The sequence below is a fragment of the Desmodus rotundus genome, chromosome 4, assembly GCF_022682495.2.
Source record: "Desmodus rotundus isolate HL8 chromosome 4, HLdesRot8A.1, whole genome shotgun sequence".
NCBI lineage: Eukaryota > Metazoa > Chordata > Mammalia > Chiroptera > Phyllostomidae > Desmodus > Desmodus rotundus.
The window spans coordinates 139,109,171-139,135,893 of NC_071390.1; the positions used below are offsets into that span (position 1 = coordinate 139,109,171).

At 40.0% G+C, this 26,723-nt stretch overlaps 1 protein-coding gene across 1 annotated transcript in view; it reads left to right on the top strand.

Moving 5' to 3' along the window:
• Positions 1-7,983, top strand: part of SLC39A12 (solute carrier family 39 member 12) — a 61,033-nt gene extending 53,050 nt beyond the window's left edge. Inside the window, exon 13 of the mRNA XM_024575836.3 lies at positions 7,400-7,983. Within this exon, the coding sequence (XP_024431604.2) occupies positions 7,400-7,528 (129 nt within the window). The 3' untranslated portion in view covers positions 7,529-7,983. The remainder of the gene's footprint in view (positions 1-7,399) is intronic.
• Positions 7,984-26,723: the final 18,740 nt, after the last annotated feature.

A 26,723-nucleotide genomic window follows, 5' to 3' on the forward strand; every position in this document is an offset into this window, starting at 1 on the left:
TTATTACTGATATAAGTAATTTGTGTCTTTTGTCTTTTTTCCCTAGTTAGCCTGGGTAGATGTGTATTGAATTTATTGATATTTTCACAGAATCAAGTATTGGTTTTATTGATTTACTGTTTTCAATATTGTTGATTTCTCCTTTAATTTTTATTTTTTTCTTTTCACTTTGGATTTAATTTTCTATTCTTCTTCTAGTTTTCTGAGGTGGAAACTTAGATTATTGATTTTAGATCTTTCTTTTTTTTTTGTCTTTCTACTATTTCCCTCTAAACACTCATTTCCTGCTTCCCCAAAAGTTTGTTAATTGCATCTTCATTTTCATTTAGTTCAACATATTTTATTTTTTTATTTTTTAAAAGATTTTATTTATTTATTTTTAGAGAGAGGGGAAGGGAGGGATAAAGAGAAGAAGAGAAACATCAATGTGCGGTTGCCTCTTGCATGACCGCTACTGGAGACCTGGCCAGCAACCCAGGCACGTGTCCTGACTGGGAATCCAACCGGCAACCCTTTGGTTTGCAGGCCAATATTCAATTCACTGAGCCACACCAACCAGGGCTAGTTCAAAATATTTTAAATTTTAGTTAAAAATTTATTTTTTGATTCCCATATTATTTAGAATGATGCTGTTTAATCTCTATATATTTGGGATTTTCCAGCTGTCTTTCTGTCATTGATTTTTAGTTTTATTCCATTGTTATCTGAGAGAGCACATTGTACAATTTCTGTTCTTTTAAATTTACTAAAGTGTGCTTTATGGCCACAATGTGGTCTATCTAGGTGACTGTTTAGTATGAGCTTGAGAAGAATGTTAATTATGCTGTTATTGCCTGAAGTAGTTTGTACATGTCAATTATACACAGTTGATTGATGATGCTTTGTAGTTCCACTGTGATGTACTGATTTTTTGTCTTCTGGGTCTGTCCATTTTTAACAGAGAGGTGTTAAAGTCTCCAATGATGATGGTGGATCGATTCTCCTTGCAGTTCTATTAGTTTTGCCTCCTATATTTTGACGTTCTGTTGTTAGGAGCATACACATTAAAGATTATTGGAGTATTGAGTCTTTTATCCTTATCTAATGTCCATCTTTATCTCTGATAACTTTCCTTGCTCTGACCCATGCTGTGTTGGAAGTTAATACACCTACTCTCAGTTACTTCGGATTGGTGTTAGCGTGATAGATTTTCCTCCATCCCTTTACTTTTAATCTACATGTGTCTTTATATTTAAAATAGGTTTATTGTAGTTAGCACATAGGTGGATCTTATTTTTTATCCACTCTGAAAAATGTCTTTTAATTGGTCTATTTAGACCATTGACATTTAGAGTGATTACTGATATAGTTGTGTAAATATGTGCCATTTTTGTTACTGTTATCTAATTTTGCCCATATTCTTTGTTGCTAATTTAATCTTCTTCACTTTTCCTGCCTTGTGGTTTTAATTGAGCATTTTATATTTTCCCACTTTGAGTCCTTTCTTAGTATATTAATTATATTTCCCTTTTCCATTTTTTTAAGTGGTTGCCCTAGAGTTTTCAGTATACATACAACTTGTCCCACATCACTTTCACATAACACTATCCTGTTTCAGGGGTAATGTAAGTACCGTGTAATAAGAAAATATTCCAGATTCGTCCTTTCCATTCCTTCTGTCATTGCCACCGTTCATTTCACTGAATGTAAGCATGCACACTCACAAGCATACATCAAATACATTGTTGCTGTTATTTTGAAGAAATTTGTTAGCTAAATTAAGGGGAAGAAAATAAAAGTTTTTATTTTACCTTTACTTATTCATTTTCTGATTCTCTTCCTTCTTTAATGTAGACCCAGTTTGTGACCTATATTATTTTCTTCTCTCTGAAAAACTTCTTTTACCATTTTTTTGCAAGGATGGTCTACTGGCAACAAATTCCCTCAATTTTTGTTTGTCTGAGAAAGTCTTTAGTTCCTCTGCACTTTTGAAGGATAATTTTGGAGGTACAGAATTCTAGGTTGGTGGTTCTTAACTATTTTACTTCTGTCTTTTTGCTTGCATAGCTTCTAGGGAGAATTTAGATGTAATTATTGTCCTTACTTCTGTATAAGTAAGATATTTTTCCCTCGGGCTTATTTCAAGATTTTTAAATTTTTTTTTTTGATTTTCTGGTTTGAAAATGATATGTAATGTTTTGGTATTTATCCTGCTTGGTGTTCTCTGAGCTTCCTGGATCTGCCGTTTGGTGTCTGACTGTAATTTGGGAGAAATTCTCCTCTAGTAAGTGCTATTCTCTGTCTCTGCCTACTTTCTCTCCACTGTTCTGGGCCAGCAGTATGCCCTGTGACCTCACTTCTCTGACATATCTAAGAAGAGTTGTTCCCTTTTCAGTTTGAACAGCTTTTTACTTGTTGTTAGGGCACACTAGCAGAATTCCAATCTTCTTATGTGCCACACCTGAAACTTGAAGTCTTGAACGTTAACTTCTATGTGTACAGTTTGCAAATGCACAGATAATTGCAGATTTGCAAGCCAAATGGTGACTTTTACTAGCAAGTTTCCATTTTTTCTCAGCTGTGTGTCTTTTGCAAGGTTAAAATTAAAGTATTTACAAAGGTGACAGAGTTAGAGCAGCCCATGGAATGGGCGTCCCTAATTAAGCACAATTAAGATGTCCTACAAAATAAGTTTGAGGTTTCTTTCTCATCATATTTTTTAAGGACAAGCATGGTTCTTCTTATCAAATGCAAATGTACACCTGACCCCTGTGCACAGTGGACCCCAGGGTCCCTCTGAAGGGAGGAACATGGCATAAGTCAACTGTCACGTGAGCTTCATTAATGGAAAAGAAAATCATTTCTCTTGAAAGTTGAGAATGCCAAAATCTACACTTTCCTTAGAGAAAAATATTCACATTACAATTTTGCCTTTATCAGAGACATCGCCCAATGTTTTCAATAAATGAATGTTCAATTTCTGTTTAATTGAATTGTAAAATATTAATCATGACAGGCCTTTGAAATGTTGTATATTTTAGAAGAATTGAATGCTGAGCTTTCTAGTTCAGTATTTACATTTATGAACCATAGTGAAGGTAAATGTTGAAATATCCAGTAACAGGTCTTTAATGGCACCAGTAAGAAACCAGTTTCAGGTTACAGGTGTAAATTAACAGAGAAGGTTTTGCATGGTGGGAGAGTCTGAAACTTGGAAGTACAAGAAGGACACAAAAGCTTATTTCCAGATGTTTCATAGATCTTTCTTCTCTGTGATGAGTCCTCCCTAGTATATAATTATTACATATTAAGTGATGTTAGTATTCATCCACTTTCTTTCCTGGTATGTTCTAACATTCTCTGTGAGCATTCATTTTAAAGCTTCAGTTATGGGGACTTATGTAAGTTTAAAACATTTACTTAATATCACTTTCTAAAATGTTCAGAAATCCTAATTAGCAGTTGACCATTATAATTACATCTCAATTAGTTAATAGAACTTGCAGGGACCATAATCTGTAGAAAAGTCACAATCAATATGTGGATTTAATGCCTCTCATGAAATTTCTTTCTTGCGCTTGATTGAAAATTGAAGGAAAGAACTTAATGGCATGTTAAAGGGTTGCATTTTAGATAAAGATTTTTTTCCAGAATATTCCAGCTCCTTGACTATCATGTCTTGGCATCTGCTGATTTGAGTAGGGGAACTTGCTAAGTATGGAGGCAAAAAAGGAAGTTACTTTTTACTTCAAGGCTTCCAACTTTCTGACAGAAATCTCAAGAACATTTCTCTTAGTTCTATCTTTGGGCAAGGATATTTTGCTAATATTTCTTCTCTTTTTTTCTGACCTTTTACATCAATGTCAACATACTCTATCTATCATTTCATCCCCTCCTGTCTTAGGGTATAAATCAAGATCTGTAGAATTGTTTAATACAGGCATTTAATTGCCCTGGAGCAAAAGGGAACTCTTCTCTCTTAAGAGGCGGGGGAAGATGGTGTTCCTTAAACTCCTACAGGGAACTTTAAAAAGAGAGAAAAACCCCAAATATGAGTATATATACTTAATTTATCTCGACTTTTATTTTCCTTCAACACTTGCTGACTGAAATGTAAACAATATATATGGGTAGATTCAAAACAAGTGAGATGCTGCAATCAAATGTGGTTTGAACTTTGGGGTTTTATATTTGTATCTTTTGGAAGGACTTTCTGTAGGACTCTTTGGTATGTTGGTACGAACCCAAGAGATATTATGGTTCATATGTTCATCCATAATCACCTAAAAGAGGGGCAACTGTTGTCTTAAGAGCAAGCTAATCTGTGTTTTCTTACCAAGCCCATTTACATGTGGGCGTGGAGAGTTCAGATAGGCCACCCAAGTTAAGATTCAAGCTTCAATATCAGGATAACAATCTCCTTAGCCTGTTATTTTGATGTTAATTTTCACTGCCTGTCTGTGTCTGTAGGCTTACAGTGTTAGTCTGTTGTTACAGCTTTTCTCAAGTGCGTATTGTCTGCCTTGAAAACAGAACCAGTAATGTGATCTTTCATGACAAAGGGAACATGTATCTGAATATCATGTTACATGCTTTCATCACATGCAGTTACTATTTTATGTTTAATTGGACCTTGTTAGTATTTCCATTTTTTTCTAGTTCAGTAGAAGTGTGTTGGTCAAAATGGACAGAAATGAATTCAGACAGAAAGTCGGTGTTTGTAAGTCTTTGCATGTCCTCTGTGGAGTTGAGGTCCCCTTCCCAGTGCTGACAGCACATCTGTGTGACTTTGGATTAGTCATTCTCCTCGCTGAGCCAATGCTTCCTAATAACTATAATGAGTTAGTAATTTTATTTCTTTCAGGATTATGAGGAGAAAATGGGGAGGGGAGATATAGGAAAGGGCATGATAAGAAGCATGATGAAAGTAACTGTCGCATGAGACCTTCTGCCAGGGAATCCTGAAGGACCTTGAGAGAAATGTGAGCTGCTTGGAGGCACCCCTGAATGGATGTCAAGTTATCATAGGCTCGATTGTATTTGGTTGAAAAGAAGCAGGGAACGTGCTGCACAACCCCACAGAAGGCATGGCATTTCGTATGAATTGTGGTTCCTGGAGCTCTGAGTACTCATGATGTTTCCTTGTAGGCGATGCCATGTACATACTCAGAGTGAAGGGTTATTTTGTCACTGGGAGCGGGGCTGTTGGCAGAGACTAGGAGTTTTACATGCCCCTATTCAGTTCTCTCATGTCACTACAAGCAAGCAGCAGGTCTGTGAGCTTAGGCTAGTGAGATAAGTATTAGGTTAAACAATTTTTTAAAATATTGTGGCATTTTTGGATTCATTCAGGATAGAAACTGAGATTTGCAGGAAGTATCTAGACACTAATCCTATCTCTGTGTTTTTCATATCTAAAAATTTTGTCTATTAAATCTATCCGAATCAAGGCCTACTTATGCCCAGTCAAATATCCTGAGAGGAAGTATGAGGCAGGGAGGGGAATTAGAAAGTGCGCTTAGTAAGTGTACCTTCATGGAGACGTCGGTAGTTTGAAAATTCATCTCAAGTCCTAGCTGTTGAACCAGAACGTTTTCACCACCATACTTATATTTTGGCTGAAGTCTTTTTCTCCATGACAACTCACTCAAAATAATTATGCTGGTTCAGTAAACTATCCATATTTTTTGACTATTTGCCAAGAAAGATTTTCCAGAAACTACTTGTTTCTGTCAAAGATGAACAACAGCCAGGTGGCGCTAGAGACAGTGGAGGTAAAACAAGTTAATTCAGCCACAACCTGTTAATGAGTATTAATTATTTTGTGTGAAAAACAAGAAGGAACTATAACATGTCTTACTCTAGTATTTGGAAATCAGGTTAAAGTTTGGGCCTTTGCTTGACCTGAGATGGCATAACTTTCGTGTCTCACAGATACAATCTGAGACACAAATTCCGAGGACAGGAGGGAATCTATACTGTCTGGCCTGTGAGTCAACTATTGAAAACTGCTTAGAAACTATTGAGAATCAGAGGTATTGGGCAACTCCAACGATTTATTTTGGTAATCCCTCAAAAATACTACCAATGGCAAGCCCTTTGAGAATAAGTATTACACTCTCTACATTTTCAAAATGTCATTTTAAATTTATAATAGATAATGAATCATACAGGATTTCTCTAAGTAGCACGGTTGGTTAACCTCATGTTTACACAGGGCTGGAAAACACCAAAAGGACACTTATTGAAGGCTATGCATCCAAGAGAGTAGTGCTGGGTCCTCTGTTGTCTTTTAGTTCACTGCTCCATGCTAGGGTGTGAGACAGCACGTTGCAATAATCCTAATCTTCCTTCCATCAACTTAGCTAATTAAAATAGAGAAATATCCATCTCAAGCACATCCAAACTGAACATTCAGGATGCTCCTGTACAGACATTAAAAGTTACGTCAACCTGTTTTATAGTGCCATAAATCCAAAATCCTTGCATATTTTACATGTTTAACCTTTTCCTTGCTAGATCAAATAATCTAGTAATTCTCAACCAGATGTGATTTTTACTTCCCAAAGGACATTTGACAACATTCAGAGACATTTTTGGTTGTCACAACTGGGGGCAGAGGGACAACTGACATGTAGCGGGTAGAACAGGGAGGCTGCTAAAACATTACACAACCACAGGAGAATTATTACACAACAGAGAATTATTCAGCTCAAAATGTCGGTAAGGCCAAGGTTAAGCCTGTTGACCTGAGCCTATACTCCATTAGAAATGAGTATGATGTGAGAGAGATACTCACTCTGACCTTCTCAGGCTACGGCACTCAAAAAAAATGTGAGACAAAAAATACACAAAGACAAAAATGTTCACAAAGGTGCTTGAGTGAACCTTTCCCTTTAAGTGGCACCACGGCACTTCACAGATGCAAAACGGTGGTCACTTGTCTTTCTAAGGATAAAATAGAGCTTTAGCAGATGATAACTTGATTGTTCTAAAGATCAGGAAGACTTCCAGCCACCTCTTTGAAAAGAAACAAATATATGCTTTGTAAAGACCAGTGAAAATAGAGGATTCATAAACAGAACAGCCAAAAATGCCTTCCATCTATTATCTATTTCACATGGAAGCATTTCCTGAAACTAAAAGTAGGAAGAGTTGCCTTTGCTTTCTTTTCAGTTGTTAAATATGTCATTTTAGGACTTCTGACAAGAATAGGAGCCTCTCAGCCACAATCAAATGGCTTGATTTATCTTACTTTTTAAAATTTTAGTAGGAGTAGGTATTAAGCATTTTGTAATTGTTTGGGGAATTTTAAAGGTTATTAAGTTCTGAATAACAGCATCTCTCATGTTTTCCCACCAAACTTTTCCCAGCAGTGAATATATCTGGATCTTATTCTGGTTTTTTATTCTTTTTTTAGCTTCCTGAAATGACTCATGTTCAAACACGGCGACCCTGGTTGATGTTTCTCCTGCAGAATTTTGGATTGACCCTAGGTTGGCTTTCTCTGTTACTCTTGGCTATATATGAACAAAACATTAAAATATAAGAGTCTCAAAATCCTTCAAAAATGAATTTAAATGGTCTCGTTTTCATTTCTTTTGTTGTACCCTATAGTGACTTATAGTTTTAACTACAAGTGACATTAAGTTTTTTTCATCTAGGTGGAGTGTGTGCTGTTTAGTTCATTAACATATTAATTTTATAATGCAATTTTGTGTTTGTAATGTATACATGTCAGGTTGTCCTTAAATGAAATTTTGTTATTAGTTTCCCAAACCGTCATGGAAATCATGCCTTTTTTAGTGATTAGTAAATTCTAAATTAATTCTGGTGAACTTTCAAAAAAATAGCATTTCCTTAATAAAGAATGTCTGTCTGCAATATTGAAGTGGCCTGTTGGGATGAAATTTCCTGCAACCTTCTTGGTGTCAATAATATTTCTTTTCTGTGAGAGTATAAACCATAAGCAAACTAACTTCCAAATAAATGTAATACAATTTAGTCTTCATGTGATGTTTGCATTACCTTCCGTTCACGGATGTCAGGTTCTGAATCAACTCTCACGAAGCCGACAGAGTGTAGTTCACCTTGAGGTGCTCCTCCCCCCACCCCCAGCTTCTGAATGCTCATAAATAAGTGGACTTGGGAAGCCCAAGGGATAGTGTGTCAGCATTCTGCTATATAATCACCGCAAGAAATCCGTTCTAGGCAAGGAGAACTAGAAACAAAAGATAGAGCAAAAAATTGTTAAAATAACAAAGCTTAAGTCAAGCGGTAGATTAATGCATCAGCTCACACAGATTTAACAGAGTATGTTTATGGGAATAATATTACTGACAAGTGAGATAATTTTATATTCTTTCTGAGGAAATCACCCCCTAAACATTATTTCAGTAGGCAAGTTCGTGAAATGTACAAGCAACACAACTGATAACCTAGCAGAATTATTGAAATAGAGACTAGACCTGGTTTTAGTCACTTTTCTTGGAAGAGAGATGCCTGGTATTTTTCTTACTATTTCATGATGTATCTGGACAAGAGAAAAAGCCCCTTTTCCTGCCCACATGGCTCATGGCACTCAAGCCAATGCACCTCTGCTACCTCTTACTCTACTTAGCCCACGAGGCACAGAGCTGTGCCACGTCCCGCCCACACACGGGCTTTGTCAACAACCTTTATTTCATTTCATTTCAAAATGAGGTGGGCTTCTTTTTCAGCTGTCTTTAGAGCTCAATTTTAGGGGCCATCACAGTAAGTGCAATAGCTGTCAAACATTGGCATACGCGAGGACTAACTAGTGGATTTATTAAAATACGGACTGCTGGGCTCCCTCCTAAGAGATTCTGATTCTGTAAGCCTAGGGGGCAAGGGGCTGAGACCTTGATTTTGAATAACTTCCAGGTGTCACTAATGCGGCTGCTGCTGGTCAGGGCGGCCCTCTGAGTGGTCGAAGTCAGGTGCGCCCGGCTTCTCCAAGGAGCACGCACACAACGCAGCCGCCTGGGGCTGTGTGATTTTGATTAAACCTCTCACTAGACCTGAGTTCGTAGTTTGAAATTCCTTCTCTTGGTCCCCTTGCCTTTGAGCACCAGATATATCCCAGGAGTTACTGGATGAGGAGCAGCACACACGTATTTGCCTTGAAAGGTAAGCAGACCTGACACGTGGAACTTTGCCTTCTTTTGTCAGAGAATAACTCGCAGTCAAACAAAGACCCCTTTGTGTCTGGCAGCGTGAGTGGAGGTTGCATAAAGTAGCACCTGGCACCCTCTGTGTTTGTGTTTCTACGGACAAGTTCTGATTTTAACATTGAGCCTTAATTTAAGCCAATTTAATTAGAAAAGCTCTAATGATGACTTTGTTCCAAGTTCCAGTTTAGAGTAGTTTGGGGCTAGCTAAATTAAAATTTGTGATGTGAGCTATTCAACTTTATAACCCTCAAGTTAGGCAGGTTTAATTTGCCTCGAGGTTGTGGGCAGGGATTAGAGGTGCTGGAAGGCAGCTAGCTGCTGGGAGGATTTGGAGGGCCATTCTCAGTGAGTATTCTGCAAGCCAGTCTCTAGTGCACCCTGATTGTAAGCAGAGCCATGGCCGTGAGAGGTCCTCTGTAGAGGTCATCCTAAGAATAGTGTGATATAGTGGCTCCCAAGGGCACCTTTCTCTGCTCACCACTTCTCCCTCATGCTACCTTAAAACTGGCTCTTCACTAATTAATCCACATCACGTGGATATGTTTGCTTCTCCAGGCCAGCAACCCAACAGCTAGAGCTGGATTTCCAGCCACCAACCACCTTAGTATTGCTAGAAATACTCTTTTCCTCAAAATTCAATGGAAATAATAAAAATATTTTCACAACTATTTGCCTTCTAAATATGGACAGAGTCTAAATTTGGGATGGCTGAACATCATCATCCCATTAAATCATCTAAATTCTGTGTTATTCACTGAGCTTTGGGGTAAATGGTATTTTCCTTGAAACCAGATTTCTCAATAATGAGAGAGTATTTCTGTCTAGTAGGACTAAATTTAGGATTCTAGTGTATTTGTACTTGGCGATTGATTTCTATTTAGTCAGTGAACTAGAAATGGTCCTGGAGAAAAATCGAAGAGCAAATCATATAGAAATCTTATCTGAACATCCATCACCACGGATGGGGCCGCCTTTTGGGAAAGGGCAATTGCACCATGTCTCTGTCAGGCCAACGCAGGGCCTGGGAAGGTGGTGCCACTGCTGTGCACTGGCCAAGGCCACGGTGTTATGTAAATGCACCCATAAAGTACGGTCCATGCTACCCCTCCGCCACCCCACCCAAGACCCGGACTTTGGAGGCGAGACTGTGCCTCTCTCTGCAAGACACACCTCTCAGATTACTGCACATTTACAACCTTCTTCTTCAAAGCTGCAGTGAAAAGTTGGATCACAGGCTGCTAATCACGAGGGTGGGCTTGAGGCTCTTGTGAGATCATTAAGAATTTAGGCTCTAAACTGAATGTTGATTCAAATGCCAGGGAGGCCACCTCACAGCCTTGTAACTTATTTGAACAATAATTTCTTCTCTGTGAAGTGAGGTTAAGGATAGACTCTACCTCGTAGGATTGCGGTGAGGGCAACATGGGACAAGTGCTCACGAAGCACTTAGCACAATGCCTGGAAAGTCCTGGTGGCTCAATAAGTATTAAATCATCAGCAGTGCCCCCTCCTTTTTTCTTAAAATCTGTTTCATAGTTTCCCTCTCAGGACTCTACCTTGGGTCAACAAAATGTCTTCTTGGAGGAGAATGGATATCCAGCTTCTTTTGGTAACTCTAATCCTCTCCTGAAGACTCCAAGTCAGCTCCTACCGGTCCTTCAAAGTTGTCCTTAAAGTTTTTTCACTCACTTCCAGAGCCAGAGAGACCAGAGTGGGTGGCTCTGGTTGACCCCGCTCTGGCCAACTCCCGGGGAAGGCTTCATCCAAGCTTCCACTCAGTGTAAGTCCTTCCCTCTTATACTTTTGTTTCTCGTAATAAACAAAGACCAAGGATTGGAACATGTCCCACTCCAATCCACTTCTGAGGATGTGGAGGTCGAGTAATGGAACCTAATGGAGAGGAACTTTTCTGAGGTCATGGTTATTGTTACAACCTTATTTCAACTCAAGCAAAAAGTAGTTTAATTGTTTATTTTTTTTGCCAATGCACCCACAGATGAAATGAAACCAGCTCTGAAAAGCATGCAGCCCGGCTGGCTAAACAGAGGCCCTCCAGCTGGTGGCACACACAGCCTGCCCTGGTCTATCTGGACCACAGGGGTGTGTGCAGACCAGTGCTCCACCTCAGCTGGGCTGTACTTGCTTGTACTAGCAGCCCCCGGCCCCTGGTGTGTGGGGATGGGCCTCATATTATCATGCTTTTACTTCCATAGGCACGTCTCAAAACCCAATTGAAATAGTAGGAAGTTTGAGAAATTAAAATCACTTTCCTAGATCAAAAATGATCTTACCCCACACGCCATTGCTGCTTTGAAGGACCTCTGGAATGGATTTGCACATCCTGCCGCTGTACCCCCCACCCTGCCCTCCTTCCCACGATGTTCCTGCCTCAGAGACAGAGAGTCTCTGTCATATGGACCCCCTCCCTGCCGCATCCCCGCACCCCCACTACAAACACACTCCTCACTTAGCTTTGCAAAGTCTCTTGTTTCTTGAAAGCTTTCTTTCGTTGTATATTAACTCCCTCCACAAAGGCTCTCCCCCCCCCCCCCCCCCGCCCCAGAGAGGGGTGCTTTGTCTGCTGGAATGCACCTGGACTGCCATCAGTTCCTATCTGTACCCTTAGTTTCCTTCATACTTGTGGAAAGTATCTCGGACATCTCGTTTATGGGTTAGGAGTGTCTCTGCTGAGTGCCGGTAGATTTAGCCCACAACCTCACATAACGCTGTACTGGGCTGACGTCAGACGTTTAATCAACTCTTTAATTTTATAGTGGTGACATAATAGCAAATATTTTTATAGCACTATGTACCAGATACATTAAAAGTGCTTTTGGAGAGTCATTTAATTCTTTAAGAGCCCTAAGAGTATAGGTCTTCATCCCCTTTTTACAGATAAAGATACTGAGGCCCGGGGAGGTCAGTTAACTTGCCCGAGCCTGGCTGCAGAATCTGTGTCCTAATCTGCCTACTGCACAGCCTATACAGAGAGAAAGTGAGGTTCGGGGAGTCAAAATGGTTGCCCAAGCTCTTATCTACATAAAGGAGTCGACATTGGACTTAATGCAGATCTCTGACTTCCGGTCCAGCAATCATAACAATCTGCAGTCCTCCCTGGTCCTGCCCAGTCAAAGCTTCTCACCTCTAAGGTCTCGGTCATTCAAGGTTGCTTTTACTATTCTAGTTCATATTAGTTTCTCCCATGAGTATCTAGCATCTATTCAGCAAGTTTTTAAAATTGTGGTATAATTGATGTATAACATATTAATTTGGATGTACACCATAGTGACCTGATATTTGTATATATTGTGAAATGACCACAATAAGTCTAGTTAACATCCATTACCTCACATAGTTACAATTTTGTTCTTGTAATAAGAACTGTGAAGATATGCTCCTAGCACCTTGCACATACACGATGGAGTATTATTGACTATAGTCACCGTGCTGTACATTATATCTCACGACTTATTTACTTCATAACTATAGAAGTGTGTACCTTTTGCCCACCTTCACCCATTTCTCCCCACCTCCACCCCGCTTCCGCCTCTGGCAACCACCACTCTGTTCTGTGTATCCATGAGTTCAGGTTTGCTGTTGTTTTGGGGACCACGTATAAGTGAAGTCACAGGATGTCTCTTTTTCTCTCTGACTTACTTAACTTAGCATAGTGGCCTCAGGATACATCCATGTGGGTGCAAATGGCAAGATTATCTTCTTTTTATGGCTGAATAATATTACGTTATACATATACTTTGTGTAGGGGTTTAGAGGCCCCGGCCCCAGTGCAGCGGAGAGTTGCACATAAGTTTTGATTCCCCCAGACTTAACTACAGCTGTCCCTCAGTATCCACAGTGATTGACTCCAGGACTCTCTACAGACACCAAATTCCATGGGTGCTCAAGTATGTTACATTAAATGGTGTAGAACAATGCATATAGTTGGCCCTCCCCATCGATGGATCCCAACTGCAGGTCAAAAATACATTTTTCAGTCTGTGGTTGGTTGAATCTATAGATAAAAAAAACCAGGGAAACAGAGGGCCAACTGTATATTTATTGAAAAAAAAAATCCACCCACATATAAGGGGACCCATGTAGTTCAAACCCATGCTGTTCAAGGTCAGTTGCATACCACCTTTCCTTTATCCTCCATCAATGGACACTTAGGTCATTTCCATGTCTTGGCCATTGTGAATAATGCTGCAATGAACATAGGGGTGCAGACACCTTTTCAAGTTAGCATTTCATTTGCTTTGAATAAATACCCAGAAGTAGAGCTGCTGGATCATATGACAGTTCTGTTTAATTTTTTTGAGAAAATTTCATACCATTTTTGATGGTGGTTGCACCGATTACCATACTTTTCAGACTATAAGACACACTCCTCCCCACCCAAATTTGGGAAGAAAAGGGGTGTGTGTCTTATAGTCCGAATGTAGCTTACCTGACTCACTGTGGGGGTGATGGTGGAGTGGGGTTTTTTTCCTATTTTCCTCCTCTAAAACCTAGGTGCATCTCATAGTCCTGTGTGTCTTATAGTCCGAAAAATAGCGTACATTCCCACCAACAGTGCCCCTGGGTTCCCTTTTCTCCAAGTCCACTGCAACACTGTTATTTCTTGTCCTTTGACATAGCCATTCTAACAGGTGTGAGATGATAACTCTTGGTGATTCTGATTTGCATTTCCCTGCTGATTAGTGATGTTAAGCACCTTTTCATGGACCTGTGGGCCATTTAGATGTCTTCTTTGGAAAAATGTGTATATAGTTTCTCTGCCCATTATTTAATTGAATTGTTTGGGTAATATTTTTATTCTTGTTTTTATTTTTATTTTGTGCTATTGAGTTGTATGTGTTCTTCATATATTTTGGGTATTAACCCCTTATTCTGATTTGCAAATATTTTCTCCCATCAGTAAATTGCCTTTTCATTCTGTTAATGATTTCCTTTACCGTGCAGAAAGCTTTTTAGTTTGATGTAGTCCTACTTATTTATTTTTGCTTTGATTACCTTTGCTTTTGATGTCAAATCTAAAAAAAAAATCATCAAGATAGATGTCAAGCAGCTTACCGACTATGTTTTCATCTAGGGGTTTTATGGTTTCAGGTCCCATGTTCAAGTCTTTAACTCATTTTTAGTTGACTTTTTGTGTTTGTACAATATATACTAGTGGTCCAGTTTCATCCTTTTGCATGTAGCTGTTTATTGAAAAGACTGTTTTTTTCCCATTATATATTCTTGGCTCCTTTGTCACAAATTATTTGACATGTATGCGCAGGTTTATTTCTGGTCTCTATTTTTTTTTTTCAGTGATCTATGTGTCTACTTTTAGGCCCAAATCATGCTGTTTTGGTTACTATGTCTTTGTAATATCAGATGAATTCAGAGAACATAGTGCGTCCAGCTTTGTTCTTCTTTCTCGTGATTACTTTGGCTACATTTGGGGTCTACTGTGGTTCCATACAGATTTTTAGGGTTGTCTGTTCTATTTCTGTGACAAGCACCACTGGAATTTTGATAGAAACTTCAGGGGATAAAGCGACTTCAGGACCCTCCTACAGAACTCTGGTCTTGAACCACAACCTGCTCATTCATCTCAAGTTTTAATCAGTACAGTGAGCAACTGCAAAATGTTAGGTGTGCAAAGTCACCCGATGTGATTATCATGGATAAAGAAACTGTCTCAGGTATTGTTTTAAATGCGTTACTCTAAAAAAAATGCACAGGGAAATACCTGGCTATCAGGCCAACCTGGAAAAGATGCATGCTCTGGGGGCTACTAAGTCGCTCAGCTCAGCTGCCATAATAAAAATAGATGGGAGTAGATGTCAGGAATTGCCTACCACTGGCTGGTGTGGCTTAGTGGATTGAGCACCAACCTGTGGGCCAAAAAATTGCTGGTTCAATTCCCAGTCAGGGCACATGCCTGGGTTGCAGGACGGATCCCCAGGTGGGGCGCACAAGAGGCAACCAATCGATGTTTCTCTCACATCGATGTTTCTCATCTTCCCTTTCTCCTTCCATTCCCCTCTCTCTAAAAATAAATTTAAAAAATATTTAAAAAAAATAAAAAGAAATTGCCTCTTTTTTATTTTGCTCAAGAGATATAGTATTCTGTGGTAGTATTGCCTGTGATAAGTCCAGGCAATGAGTTCAATACTGGGACTCACATTTGGAGAATTTATGAAAGGAAGTTTTAACTCTTTTTTAAAAAGTGAGGTATAAGGCATATCCAGAAATTATGATTTAATAATGATAGTAATAAGAGCTATTATTTGTTGAACTTCATTGTGAAAAATATTTGCTTATTGCTTTACCTTTAATATTGCTCTTGTCATTTAGGTCTCATGTTAAACCATTTTAGATATGAGCAAGTTGACTTAGAAAGTTCAGGTAACTTAGCAGAGACCACACAGCTAATACATGTCAGAGCCCCTGTGATTCCATGGCCTGGGGCTTTCCCAGGACACACACTGCCTCAGACCAGAGTTAAAGGAGCTGGAAAGACAGTACCCGAAGAGGATGTTCTGACGTACTATGCAGGAATCACCTTTCTGACATGTTGATTTTTAACAGTGAAACGCGCTGCTTTGGGATGAGGCAGTCCCCCAGTCAGGGAAGGCAGTTAATAAAGCAAAGTGGGGTTAGATGATCTCTAAGGTCCTCCCTCTATCAGCCTGGGTGCTGACGCTTGTGCAAAGGCATTTTGCCTAGAGGAATGGAGAATGACAATGCATTTGTGTTGCAAAGACTCAAACTTTGTACAACATAAAACTCAGGAAAGACAAGCACTTTCCCATCTATTTTTGGAACTGTTTTGGGTTTGCCAACTATGTCTGGATGTTTTTTTTCTCAAAAAGCCAGGTCACTATCATAGCATTCAGCCAAGTTTTGAGGTTAACTCTTTCCCTGTCTATCTTTTAGAACTAGACTTTCTGTTCTTTCAAGACAAAATGTTATTTTTGTTTTCTTAGAACCTAGCATACTGCCTAGAAAATGCTAAATAAAAATTTGTTAAAATGAACTGTAAGAAAAAAATCAGATCATGTCACTCCCTTACTCAAAATATTTTGTTTCTCCCTAAGCCTCCAGGAATATGGCCAAGTTATTTAACATGAAATACTCTCTATGATATGTCCTCTTTCTATGTCTCCTGTTGCATCTCCATCCCTTCTTTGTTGTGTTTTATGTTCTAACCACTGCTTGTATATTTTCCTTGTATTCTTGCTGTTGCTCAAGTGTATCTGTGAGGTGGTTCCCTGCTCACAGTGTGCTCAGGGGTCACTTCCTCTGGAAACTCCTCATTCATTCTCCAAGGTCTCACCAAACCCAGTAGGATTATGACACCATCTTTGATCCTCCCATTGAACCTCTGTCATGGCACCCAGGGCTCCGTGTGCATCAGTGTCTGGACAGCCCTCTTTCCCACCAGACACTAATCTCCTCGAGGATAACACATTTTGTTCATCGTGATATTTGCAGAACCATGATCTTCACCTGGCCCACAGACGACATTGGATAAATGAGTGAGTTAAACAGTCAAAGTGCTTTAACAGTTGACATTGGTAGTTGTTCTGCCCATATGACTTCAAATTCTTTCAAAAGCTACTTGAAAATAATAGAAAACCTCAAAGATGTGCCTGATTGCTTTGTCTTTACAAATAAGAAGCAGATCTAATTTACCTAAATGACAAAGGTAAAAGCCGTCCCTGTTTGCTTCACACAAGCTGATTGTCTGGTGACTCCATAGATTCGTTCACTTTTGGTTCACTGAGATGTGTCTACACATATGGCATTACATTGTTTTAAAGGGCTTTTGGTTGGGATCAGAAATAAGATATTTGAAGTATGCATTTACTCATCATTGTACAAGCATTAGTCTGGTGTTTTTGTGAATTATTAAAAATATTTTAGTTATTTTCCTAATCATGCTTCAAGATAGTTAAAAACTTCTAGCCTCGTGCCATAGACTGAATGTTGTTTGTGTACTAACTCCCAACGTGATGGTATTTGGAGGTGGAGCCTTTGGAAAATGATCAGTTTATGAGGGTGGAGCCCTCATGAATGGAATTAGTGCCTTTATAAAGTGGACCCCAGAAAGCTCCCTCACTTTCTGCCTTGCTGGGTTGATGATATGTGTAAGCAACATAACATAGTTCCTGGAGTGTAAAATAAGCATTCTATAAATGTTAGCTGTCATTATATTGCTATGTCTGTTAACAATATTTTCATCAGCCCAGTTATAAGAAAATAAGTAAAGCAAACACTGACTCAAAAGCAATAATAGTAATAATTAATCATTAACAACATTTGCCAAGCATTTTCTATATTTTGGGCACTGTTTTATAAATAATTATCTGTATTATTTAATTCTCAAAACAACCTTTACTACCTCTTTAAATTTCATTATGAGAATCAATGAGTGAATACTTATAAGTAGTTAAAATAGTTTCTACCATATATTAAGTGCTAATGTATGTTTATTAAAATAAAAAAGTTAAATAGTATTAGTCCCCCCATCTACCAGGTAGGGAAAGTGACTCACAGAAATTAACTGACCAAAGTTACAGGGCCAGAAAGGTGAAACTGGAGCCCATGCCGTGTCAGGCCAGTTGCTGCATCCCTCACACTGGAGTGCATGGCGAACAGTACTGGTACTTCCCACAACGTAGAAGCTGTACTTCTGATGGAAGTAAGGAGAGCAATTCATTTGTGGAGTTAGCACGCATGTCCCCTCCCTCCCTCTGATCCTTACACAATAATTTCTTCCAACTCCTGAACATCAAGTTCTCTCTCTCCTTCTTCGTCTGCTTGGGTGGTCCTTTGTCTCTCAGAGACCAACTCAGCCACACAGACCCCTTTTCTCTTTCTGATCACATAGGGACCTTGAAAAGTCACCTTCTCTCTCAAGAGACTTACAGTTTAAAAGAGCTCCATTTTCATCCACCCGGTAGGTTGCAGGTCAAAACAGATCAGGAATCTACCTGCTTTTTTCCCCCTCACTGTGAGTTTTCCTGAATGTTTCTAACTCCCCCTTTGGACAAATCTGCATACCCTTTGCCCGGAGTCCCAGGAAACACATTCCTGACAATGTGCCTTTGTGTTACATAATTATATGGGAGAAGCATGGGGACACATGCTTGCATTCAAACCACCAGGGGAGTGGCAGAGTGCGTGCATCATTAGCACAATCATTGGCCTTTCTTCTGAATAACCTGCATGCATGTTTGCAAAGAAAGCCTCTTTTGTTTTCCACGACTCTGTGTTTTTGATTTATGTGATAAGAAAATCACTATTCTTTGAATCCGAGGCTTGAGGGGCCTGCTTTGCTTTTCAAGTACGATAGGTTCTTAAACACAAGCAGGATGAAAACCATATTGCGTATCCCTTGGGGACTATTTAAAATGTAAAATATAAATATTTCTGCTTTGAATGTACTTAACTTAGCAAGCCCCTATCTGGTTTCTGTCCTTTCAGTCATCACACTGACATTGTGTTTGCTATTCCTTCATTTCGCTGAGTCGAAATGAGCCGGAGCAGCGAAAATCAGCACTTCGGCCTTTTCCGCTGAGCAGAGTGCCCGAAGGTTGCCAAGTCTGCCTTGATCACATAATGCCTTTCAGATAAGGTTAACTCCGCAGTAGGCCCTGCCTCGTGTTAGTGTTTTATGGTGACAGATATGCTGGCTCAGGGTGTCCTGCTGCAATGAATCTATTGTGAGGAAAAGCTAACAGGACAATCAACCAGCCAGGGAGGCCACACTCCACCTCGATGACGCTGTGCCTGGGACTTGAGGCGTTTGCCCTATCAGGACAATCACTCCACTCCTTTTTACCCCTACCCCTAACCTGTGTGTCCAGGCGAATTTCTAAATTTAGAGGGAGAGCTAAGAAAACATCAACATCTTCCTTCTGGCACCTCCCTTCTTCGAGCTGTACTTCAAGTAAGCCTGTGAATATCATTTTTGGCTCCAGGTCTGCTGTAAACCTCCTGGAATAGTGCTCAGCAGGTCACTTCATACTTTCGGGCATGTTGTCTCCCCAGTAAATGAGTGTTCAGATGAGAATAGTGTGTGGTGATCAATCCACTTGTCACAGAGCCTTCTGGTTGATTATTTGCAGGGGAACATTGGGGCTTGGTGCAGAGAAGTCACCGTTGGAACTTCTATTATTGCCCTCTCTCTCCTCTCAGCTCTTGCATCATTTTGGATAAGCTGGAGAAGAGATTCTGCCTGGAGGCTGACCCCATGCCCAGTGCCTCAGTCCTCTCCAGCCGCGATAACAAAGTACTATAGTCTGGTGGCTTATAAACAATAGAAATTTACTCCTCACAGTTTTGGGGCTTGGAGTTCTGAGATTGAGGGTCCAGCGCAATTGGGTCCTGGAAAGGGCCCTCTTCCTGCTTGCAAATACACAGCTTCTAATTGTGTGCTCACATGGCAAACGGGCCAGGTTGCTCTCTGGGGTCCTTTTTACAAGGGCACTAACCCTTTTCTCCAACCTCGTGACCCAGTTCCCTCCCTGAAGGCCCTATCCCCTAGCACCATCACACTGAGGATTATGCTTTCAACATATGAATTTGGGGGAGACACAACATTGAGTCCCTGACACCCAGCAATGTGACATACCGTGGGTGGGCCAACCAGGCATTTGCTTTGTCATTCCCACTCTAGGATCTCCAACAATCTCTCAGATCTAAAGTTCTGTGGCTGGTCTTCTCTTCCCTATACTTTCTTCATTTTCCTTTTTATCTTTCATTAAAAAACCAAGCAATTATATGTACTAGAGACTGTGATGCCCTGTGATTTGGAAGAGCTGGGAGAGGTTGCTGGAATCGAAGGCAGTAGATATAGATAAGGCAGGGAACTTCACAGCCAGCTTTGCCCTTCGGAATATCAGAAGCCATTATTCCTGGCCCGGGGTCATTATTTATTCCAGGCTCCTCTCTCTTGGGGGCTCTCTGGCCCTCGGCGTCCTCATCTATAACATAAGGAGGCTAAGTTTGCTGATCACCACAAAGCCTTCTAACTCCAACCTCCTTTTATGATGCTGCTCCATGTACCTCTTAAAATGCACTGGAGCTGGAGCTAATTGCAGCATCTGGAGAAGCAGAGCTTTGAAGCTCAAAAGTCCTGCACAGATGTGTCTGGTGCTGCATGGCTCATGAACTAAAACGAAGCAGCATGAAGAAGATACATACTTTCAATGAGAAAGATTGCCCTTACCCTCTTTCTATTTTTCATTAAATTGTGCCCAAAATTCAGGAACATTGCAGAAATGTTCTTTTAATTTGGAAATCTTATTTTACAAAAATCACCTACAGTCACCTGACATTGACATTATAAACATTGAATTTTTGGGGGGGCGTTCAAGGTTATCTCAGCTGCATGATTATTACATAGTTGGGAGACATTTGTTCTATGCTTTATTTTATCATGACCATCTTTCCAAATTTCCAGTCTCTATAATCATCATTTTCATATTTGCAAAATCTCCCATCCACTATTATAGTGGCATTAGATTTTCTCAAAGTTTTTGCTGCTATAAATACTGCTACAATGAACATCTTCACACTACTAGATCTGACCATTGATATTTCTAACTCCTTAGGAATTAGGAGCTTTAATCCTGGGAGTAGCACCCTGCTGGCCTGGCACATCCCCAATGTGTGTTTCCAGATAGCTTTGGTACTAAGGAGATCAGACCCTGGAGTCAGCTAGCCACGTTCTACCTGTATAGCTTTGGATGGTGTCTACAGCCTGTTTCGCCTTCTGTAAAACAGAATGACTGTTAGGATTAAATGAAATAACATACGTGAACACACATAACAGAGTTTGATATATAGTGACACCATATTAATTCTGGCCTGCCTGCTAGGTAGCTATCATTTATAGTGTTTTCTATCTGATTGAAACCTGGAAAGACATTATGAATACAATTCTACAATTTTTGTCAAAGTTTTGTTGGTGTGTAATGTTAACTTAATCTTATATGCACTAAACTTCCATTTTGACAGACACTGTACCTTTTACAGTGTGTAGAATGTAAAAAAATACCATCCTAGTTCTCAAGGAATTTGCCATCTTTGGGGGGAAATAAAGCAAATGTGCAAATAGCTCTCATTGTGATGCAAGGTTTGTTGAGTGACAGATGAGGGGTGTGGCCTGCAGTCGGGCTTCAGAGCAGGAAGAGGGAATTCCCAGCCAGAGACTTGGTTCCTGCTCAGCCCTTTTAACTGTACCCACCCACCCACCAGCATGAGCCCTATTCTTTTGGCTCTTGTTCCATGATTTCATCTGCCGGTTTCTCCAGTTTGTTTAATGTGCTTTTGTTCCTGCTCTCCATTTAAACTTCTTGGATTAGAAGTACAGTTTTAAACCATTTTTCTCATGTTTGCCCTTGTGCTCCCTCAGGACATGATATCTCAACCCCGTGGTTTCACACATCAAATAAACATGAAATCCGAGAGGCTAGCCGCGCCCTGATTTCTTAGCCACGCCCAGATTCATATCCCTGCCAGGCAGCATGCTCAGGAAGTATGTTTTGGAAAAGATTGGATCTATTCCTTTAAATATGGAAAGGTATTTCAAAATGTAGAAGGAATATGTAAATGGTGGGAATCAGCCAAGCAAATGTGCAAAGACAGGAAATTGTCACAGGTTTGGGGAATGCTGGATAATTGCACTGGAATATAGATATATAAAGAGGTGAGTCATAGAAGATAATTCTGGAATAGATAAGTTGAGGTAAAATTGTGAAGGCTGCAGAAATGTCAATTAATAGTTTTAAACTACTTTTGAGAGATGGTATGAAGCTATAGGGCAGGGGTGTCAAACTCACTTCCACAGGGGGCCACATCAGCCTCGTGGTTGCCTTCAGAGGGCCGAATGTAGAGCTCCTTGCCCCTAGTTAAGGAGTAGTCACACTTACACAGTCCTAAAACTACATTTGTTCCTTTGAAGGCAACCGCGAGGCTGATGTGGCCCCCCGTGGAAATGCGTTTGACACTCCTGTGGGCTTTCTAAGCTGAATATGTGCAAGCTCTCCTGACAAGGTTTTTGCTCTGTAGGAAGGACTATAATCCCATGATAATATGCACCAGGCCTCTCTTGGGCCCCTTGATGGCCCTCTGTTATCCCAGATGTCACTCGCTTCAGCTGCATGGGCACTTTTTCACTTTCTGGCCTGGCACTTCTCTGATGCTGCAACCAGGACAAGAGGGAAGACTCCTAGCAGACACTTGGTCCTGTGGGCCCAGACATACAAACACATGAATCCACAGGGCAACCTGTCCCAGTGGGGGGGACAATGCATGACAAATGTGACCCTTCTGGGGTACGTTCTGCATAGCCCCTGTGAGTGTCCAGCAGGACTGAGCCCAGAATGTACTATGGAATTGCTGCCTTAATTTTCTGTTTCGTTCTCTGCACTCCCCCGCTCCTATTCCTTGGGTTCCTTTCCCAAAGTAAATACCTTGTCTCAAGGTCTGTTTTCCCTTGAAAAGTTGGGCTAAGACCCGTGGGACCTGTGTCTCTGCCAGAGAGCAAGGATGATAAAAAGTTTCCAAAGTGCATTTCAAATTCATTAGCCTATTAAATTGTGCGGGATTGTTTTTGTTCTTTTGTTCTCCAAATCCTTTTTTTTTCTTCGTAAAATAAATTTAACATAAAATCTGCCACGTTAAGCATTTTTAAGTGTATGGTTCAGTGGCATTAATTACATTCACAGTTTTGGGCTACCACTTATGCTCCAAAATGCCTTCGTCGCCCGAACAGAAACTCTATACTATAGTCTATAGCTGTCAAACAGTAACTCCCCATGGTCCCAGCACCAGTGAGCTCTTGTCTATTTTCTGTCTCTATGAATTTGCCTATTCTAGGTAATTCATGTAAGTGGAATTATACAATATTTGTCCTTTTGTGTCTGGCTTCTTTTACTTTACATAATGTTTTCAAGGTTCTCCAAGTTGTAGCATGTGTCAGAATTTCATTCCTTTTTGTGGCTGAATAATATTTCTGTTGCACGTACATATCGCACTGTGTTTTATCCATGCAGCCTTTGTTGATGAACCCTTGGGCATCCTCAGTCTTTTGGCTATGGTGCATAATGCTGCAATGAATATGGTTATACAAGAATTTGCCTGAGTCCCAATTTCAATTCCTTTGGGTATACAGCTAAGAGTGGACTTTCTGAGTCAAATGGTAATTCTATGTCGACTTTCTGATGAACCACTGAATAGTTTCCCATAGCAGCTGTACAGTGTACATTTCTGCCAACAATGGAGGAATGCTTCTATTTCTCTACATCCTCACCAACACTTGTTATTTTCTGTTATTTATTATTATTATTATTATTATAGCCATTCTAGTGGGTGTAAAATATTTATATCCCTGTGCTTTTGATTTGCATTTCCCTACTGACCAAGGAAGCTGAGCATCTTTTCATGTGCTTATTGGTCATTTGTATATCTTCTTTGTAGAAATGTATTTTCAAGTCCTTTGCTTTAAAAAAAAGGGGTTGTTTTGGTTGTGTTGTTGAGATTTAAGAGTTCTTTATGTACATGGGAAATAAAATCTGATATACATCAGACACATCATTTGCAAACATTTTTCCCATTCTGTCAGCTGTCTTTTCACTTTCTTGACAATGTCCTTTGATGCACAAAAGTTTTAAATTTGAAGTCTAATTTCTCTGTCTTATCTAGTTGCTCATGCTTTTGGTGTCATACGTAACAGTCCATTGCCAAATTCAAGGTTCTGAAAATTTACACCTATGTTTTCTTGAACTGTTTTTTTGGAGACTCGGTATGTCTCAGGCATTTCCCATATATAATCGTATTTAATCCCTGCAGCAAACCTATGTGGTATTATTGTCCCTTTGGGATTGATGAGGGCATTTAACCTCAAAATAGTAATTTGCCCCAAAACATGCAACTTGTAAAATCATAAGGCAGGGATTCGAAGTAGCGATTCTAAATTCCTGATGGATACTAATTTGGGGATTCAGGAACAAGTTATCATTATTTATAGAATTTCTCATGAATTCCCCCAAATCAGGTTATTCTTAAAACCCTTCCAACATTCTTTATACACTTTAATAGTTATTATAGATATCTAAATATTTTGTTTATAAATAAGAAATATTGGATTTAGTAGTATTTGTTAAAGTATAGTAAATGTTCTAACACTGGAAAATGCCAGCAAATACTATTGGCTAGTACTTAAATAACAAAATATTTGGATCTCTGAGTAAGATTAACTGAACTACAAAAATCCCATGGAGAAATTGCCAATTTAGGATTTATTTGCTTCTGAAATTCATTGCTTAGAACAGTATTCAGAGGATTTAAGGAGGCATACAATGTGTATGAACGTATTAATATTTATTTTATGTGCAAGAATGACTCACTGTTGCAGCAGATAGGGCCAGAAATACACTCTTATAACACGGCAACAGCTGCAAGCAAGACTGACAGATTACAGAGCAAATACTCCTCCTCTCTGATTTTGATTGTTAAGCTTTAATTTTTGCTAGAAAATTATACCTTTTCCCCTTCCCCAATTTCTCAACTGTTTTTTCTCAGAATTTAGGAAAACAGAAATTTTCTGAGAAATGCCAAGAAAGAATTTCTGCATGAAAACACTAATTATAACCAGATCTGGTTTTCCCCCTTAAAACCCATGTCCTTCCCACTACTGTGTCTGACAGCCTTTTATAGGAGGCTAAAGAGGAAGAAGAAAAGGAGAAGACAGTTGGGTTTATAACCAGGAGCTTCCCATTATCTCACCTTGAGACTGGTTATTGGATATATTAGTTTCCTATTGCTGCTGCAACAAATCACCACAAACTTAGTGGCTTAAATTAACACAGATTTATTCTCTTATAGTTCTGGAGGTCAAAACTCCAGAATCAGTTTCACGGGGCTAAAGTCAAGGTTTTGGCAGGACTGGTTCATTCTGGAGGCTCTGAGGTTTTCTTGTGTTTTTCAGCTTCTAGTGACCGACTGTATCCCTTGGCTTGGCTTGTGGCCTCCTCCTGACCTTCAAAACATCTATCTCTCCAGTCTCTGCTTTCATCATCATTACATCATTTCTCCTCTGCCTCTAACTCCCTCTCCCTCCCTCTTTTAGGGACTGTTGTGATTACATTGGGGCCTTTATATAATCCAGGATAGTATCTTGCATCTAAAGATCTTTAATCACACCTGCAAAGTCCCTTTTTGCTATACAAGGTAACATTCACAGGTCCCAGGGCGTAGGACAAAGACTTCACTCAAGGACCATTATTCAGCCTACCACATTGGGCATTGAGGTCTACTCTTCAAGTAAGAATAAAAGGGGGAAAGGGAGGTATAGGACCAAATAATAGGTGCACCACCCAAGGCAGGGTACTGAAGAATGTGCCTAGGTGCCAGTAAAGCATCATCTCAGTAGGTCAAATTCAAGGTGTAACAGAACTCAGAGGCTCCTAGCCTGATCAAAGTCAAAAGCTGGAGATTGGTTTAAGCTGAACAAAAAGGGCTCAATGTGGAAGGGAAGGAGGGAGGGAGGGATCCAGATGGCTGGTGTTACGAAGTTTAGGTGGGCAGCCATCGTGGAAAATCAGTCAATACAACCAGAGCACCTGCTTAGACTCTGATGTAGAGGGAGGCCTAGTCTCTTGGAAGAAAACCAGAAGAACCAGGTGTGGCTTCAGGGCTGTCAGGATAACAGGAGGAACCAGCTCGTGCCTGCACTAAGAATTCAGAATGTGGGAAAAATGCAAAAGCATCATTCTCATGACCTGTGTGTCTTAGGAGAGTGTAGGTTTTGAAAACTGTGCTATCCCAACCTGACATGTGTCATGCATGGGTCAGGTGAGCTTGGCATTGTACATAGTTAGAATTAGGAATAGTCTCGGGCACATCCGATTTGCAGGAAAAAAGATTTAGTTATTCTTAAGGCTACCAAGCATTTGCACCTTGTATGTATTTGCTTGTGAGTGTGCATGTACGTTTTAGAAAGAACTTATTTTACATGCCCACTCTCTCAAGTGATACATACCAACATCGCCTATAGCTCTCCAATACCAAAAATACTTCTCCTTACGGGTCTGGTGAGGGTTTCCCCAGAGTACACCTGGAGTGGAAGTTTGGGTCCCAGTGTGTGCATGTGCCCGGCCACTCTCCAGGATAACCGCCCCGGTCTCCATCTCCTCCCACAGCACAGGAGGCTCAGATGTCCCCACCTCCCGGTCAACATTTGTCACTCCCTAACCTCCTAGTTTTGCCAATCAATTTATCAGGTAATATCTTCTTCTCCTTTTAATTTGTATTTCTCTAATTATTACTGAGTTTCATCATTGTTTTTTGTGCCTTATAGTCATGTGACCTCTGCTCTAAATTGCCTCTGTATCCTTTGTTGACTTTTCAATTGAAATAGTTGGTTTTTTTCTTGATTGATATGAAAATGTCTCTTTTATTCTCAGATAGTAATCCTTTATTGATTTTATTAGCATTACATATAACTTTTCCAGTCTGTCAATTTATTAATTCTGTCCATGATGTTCT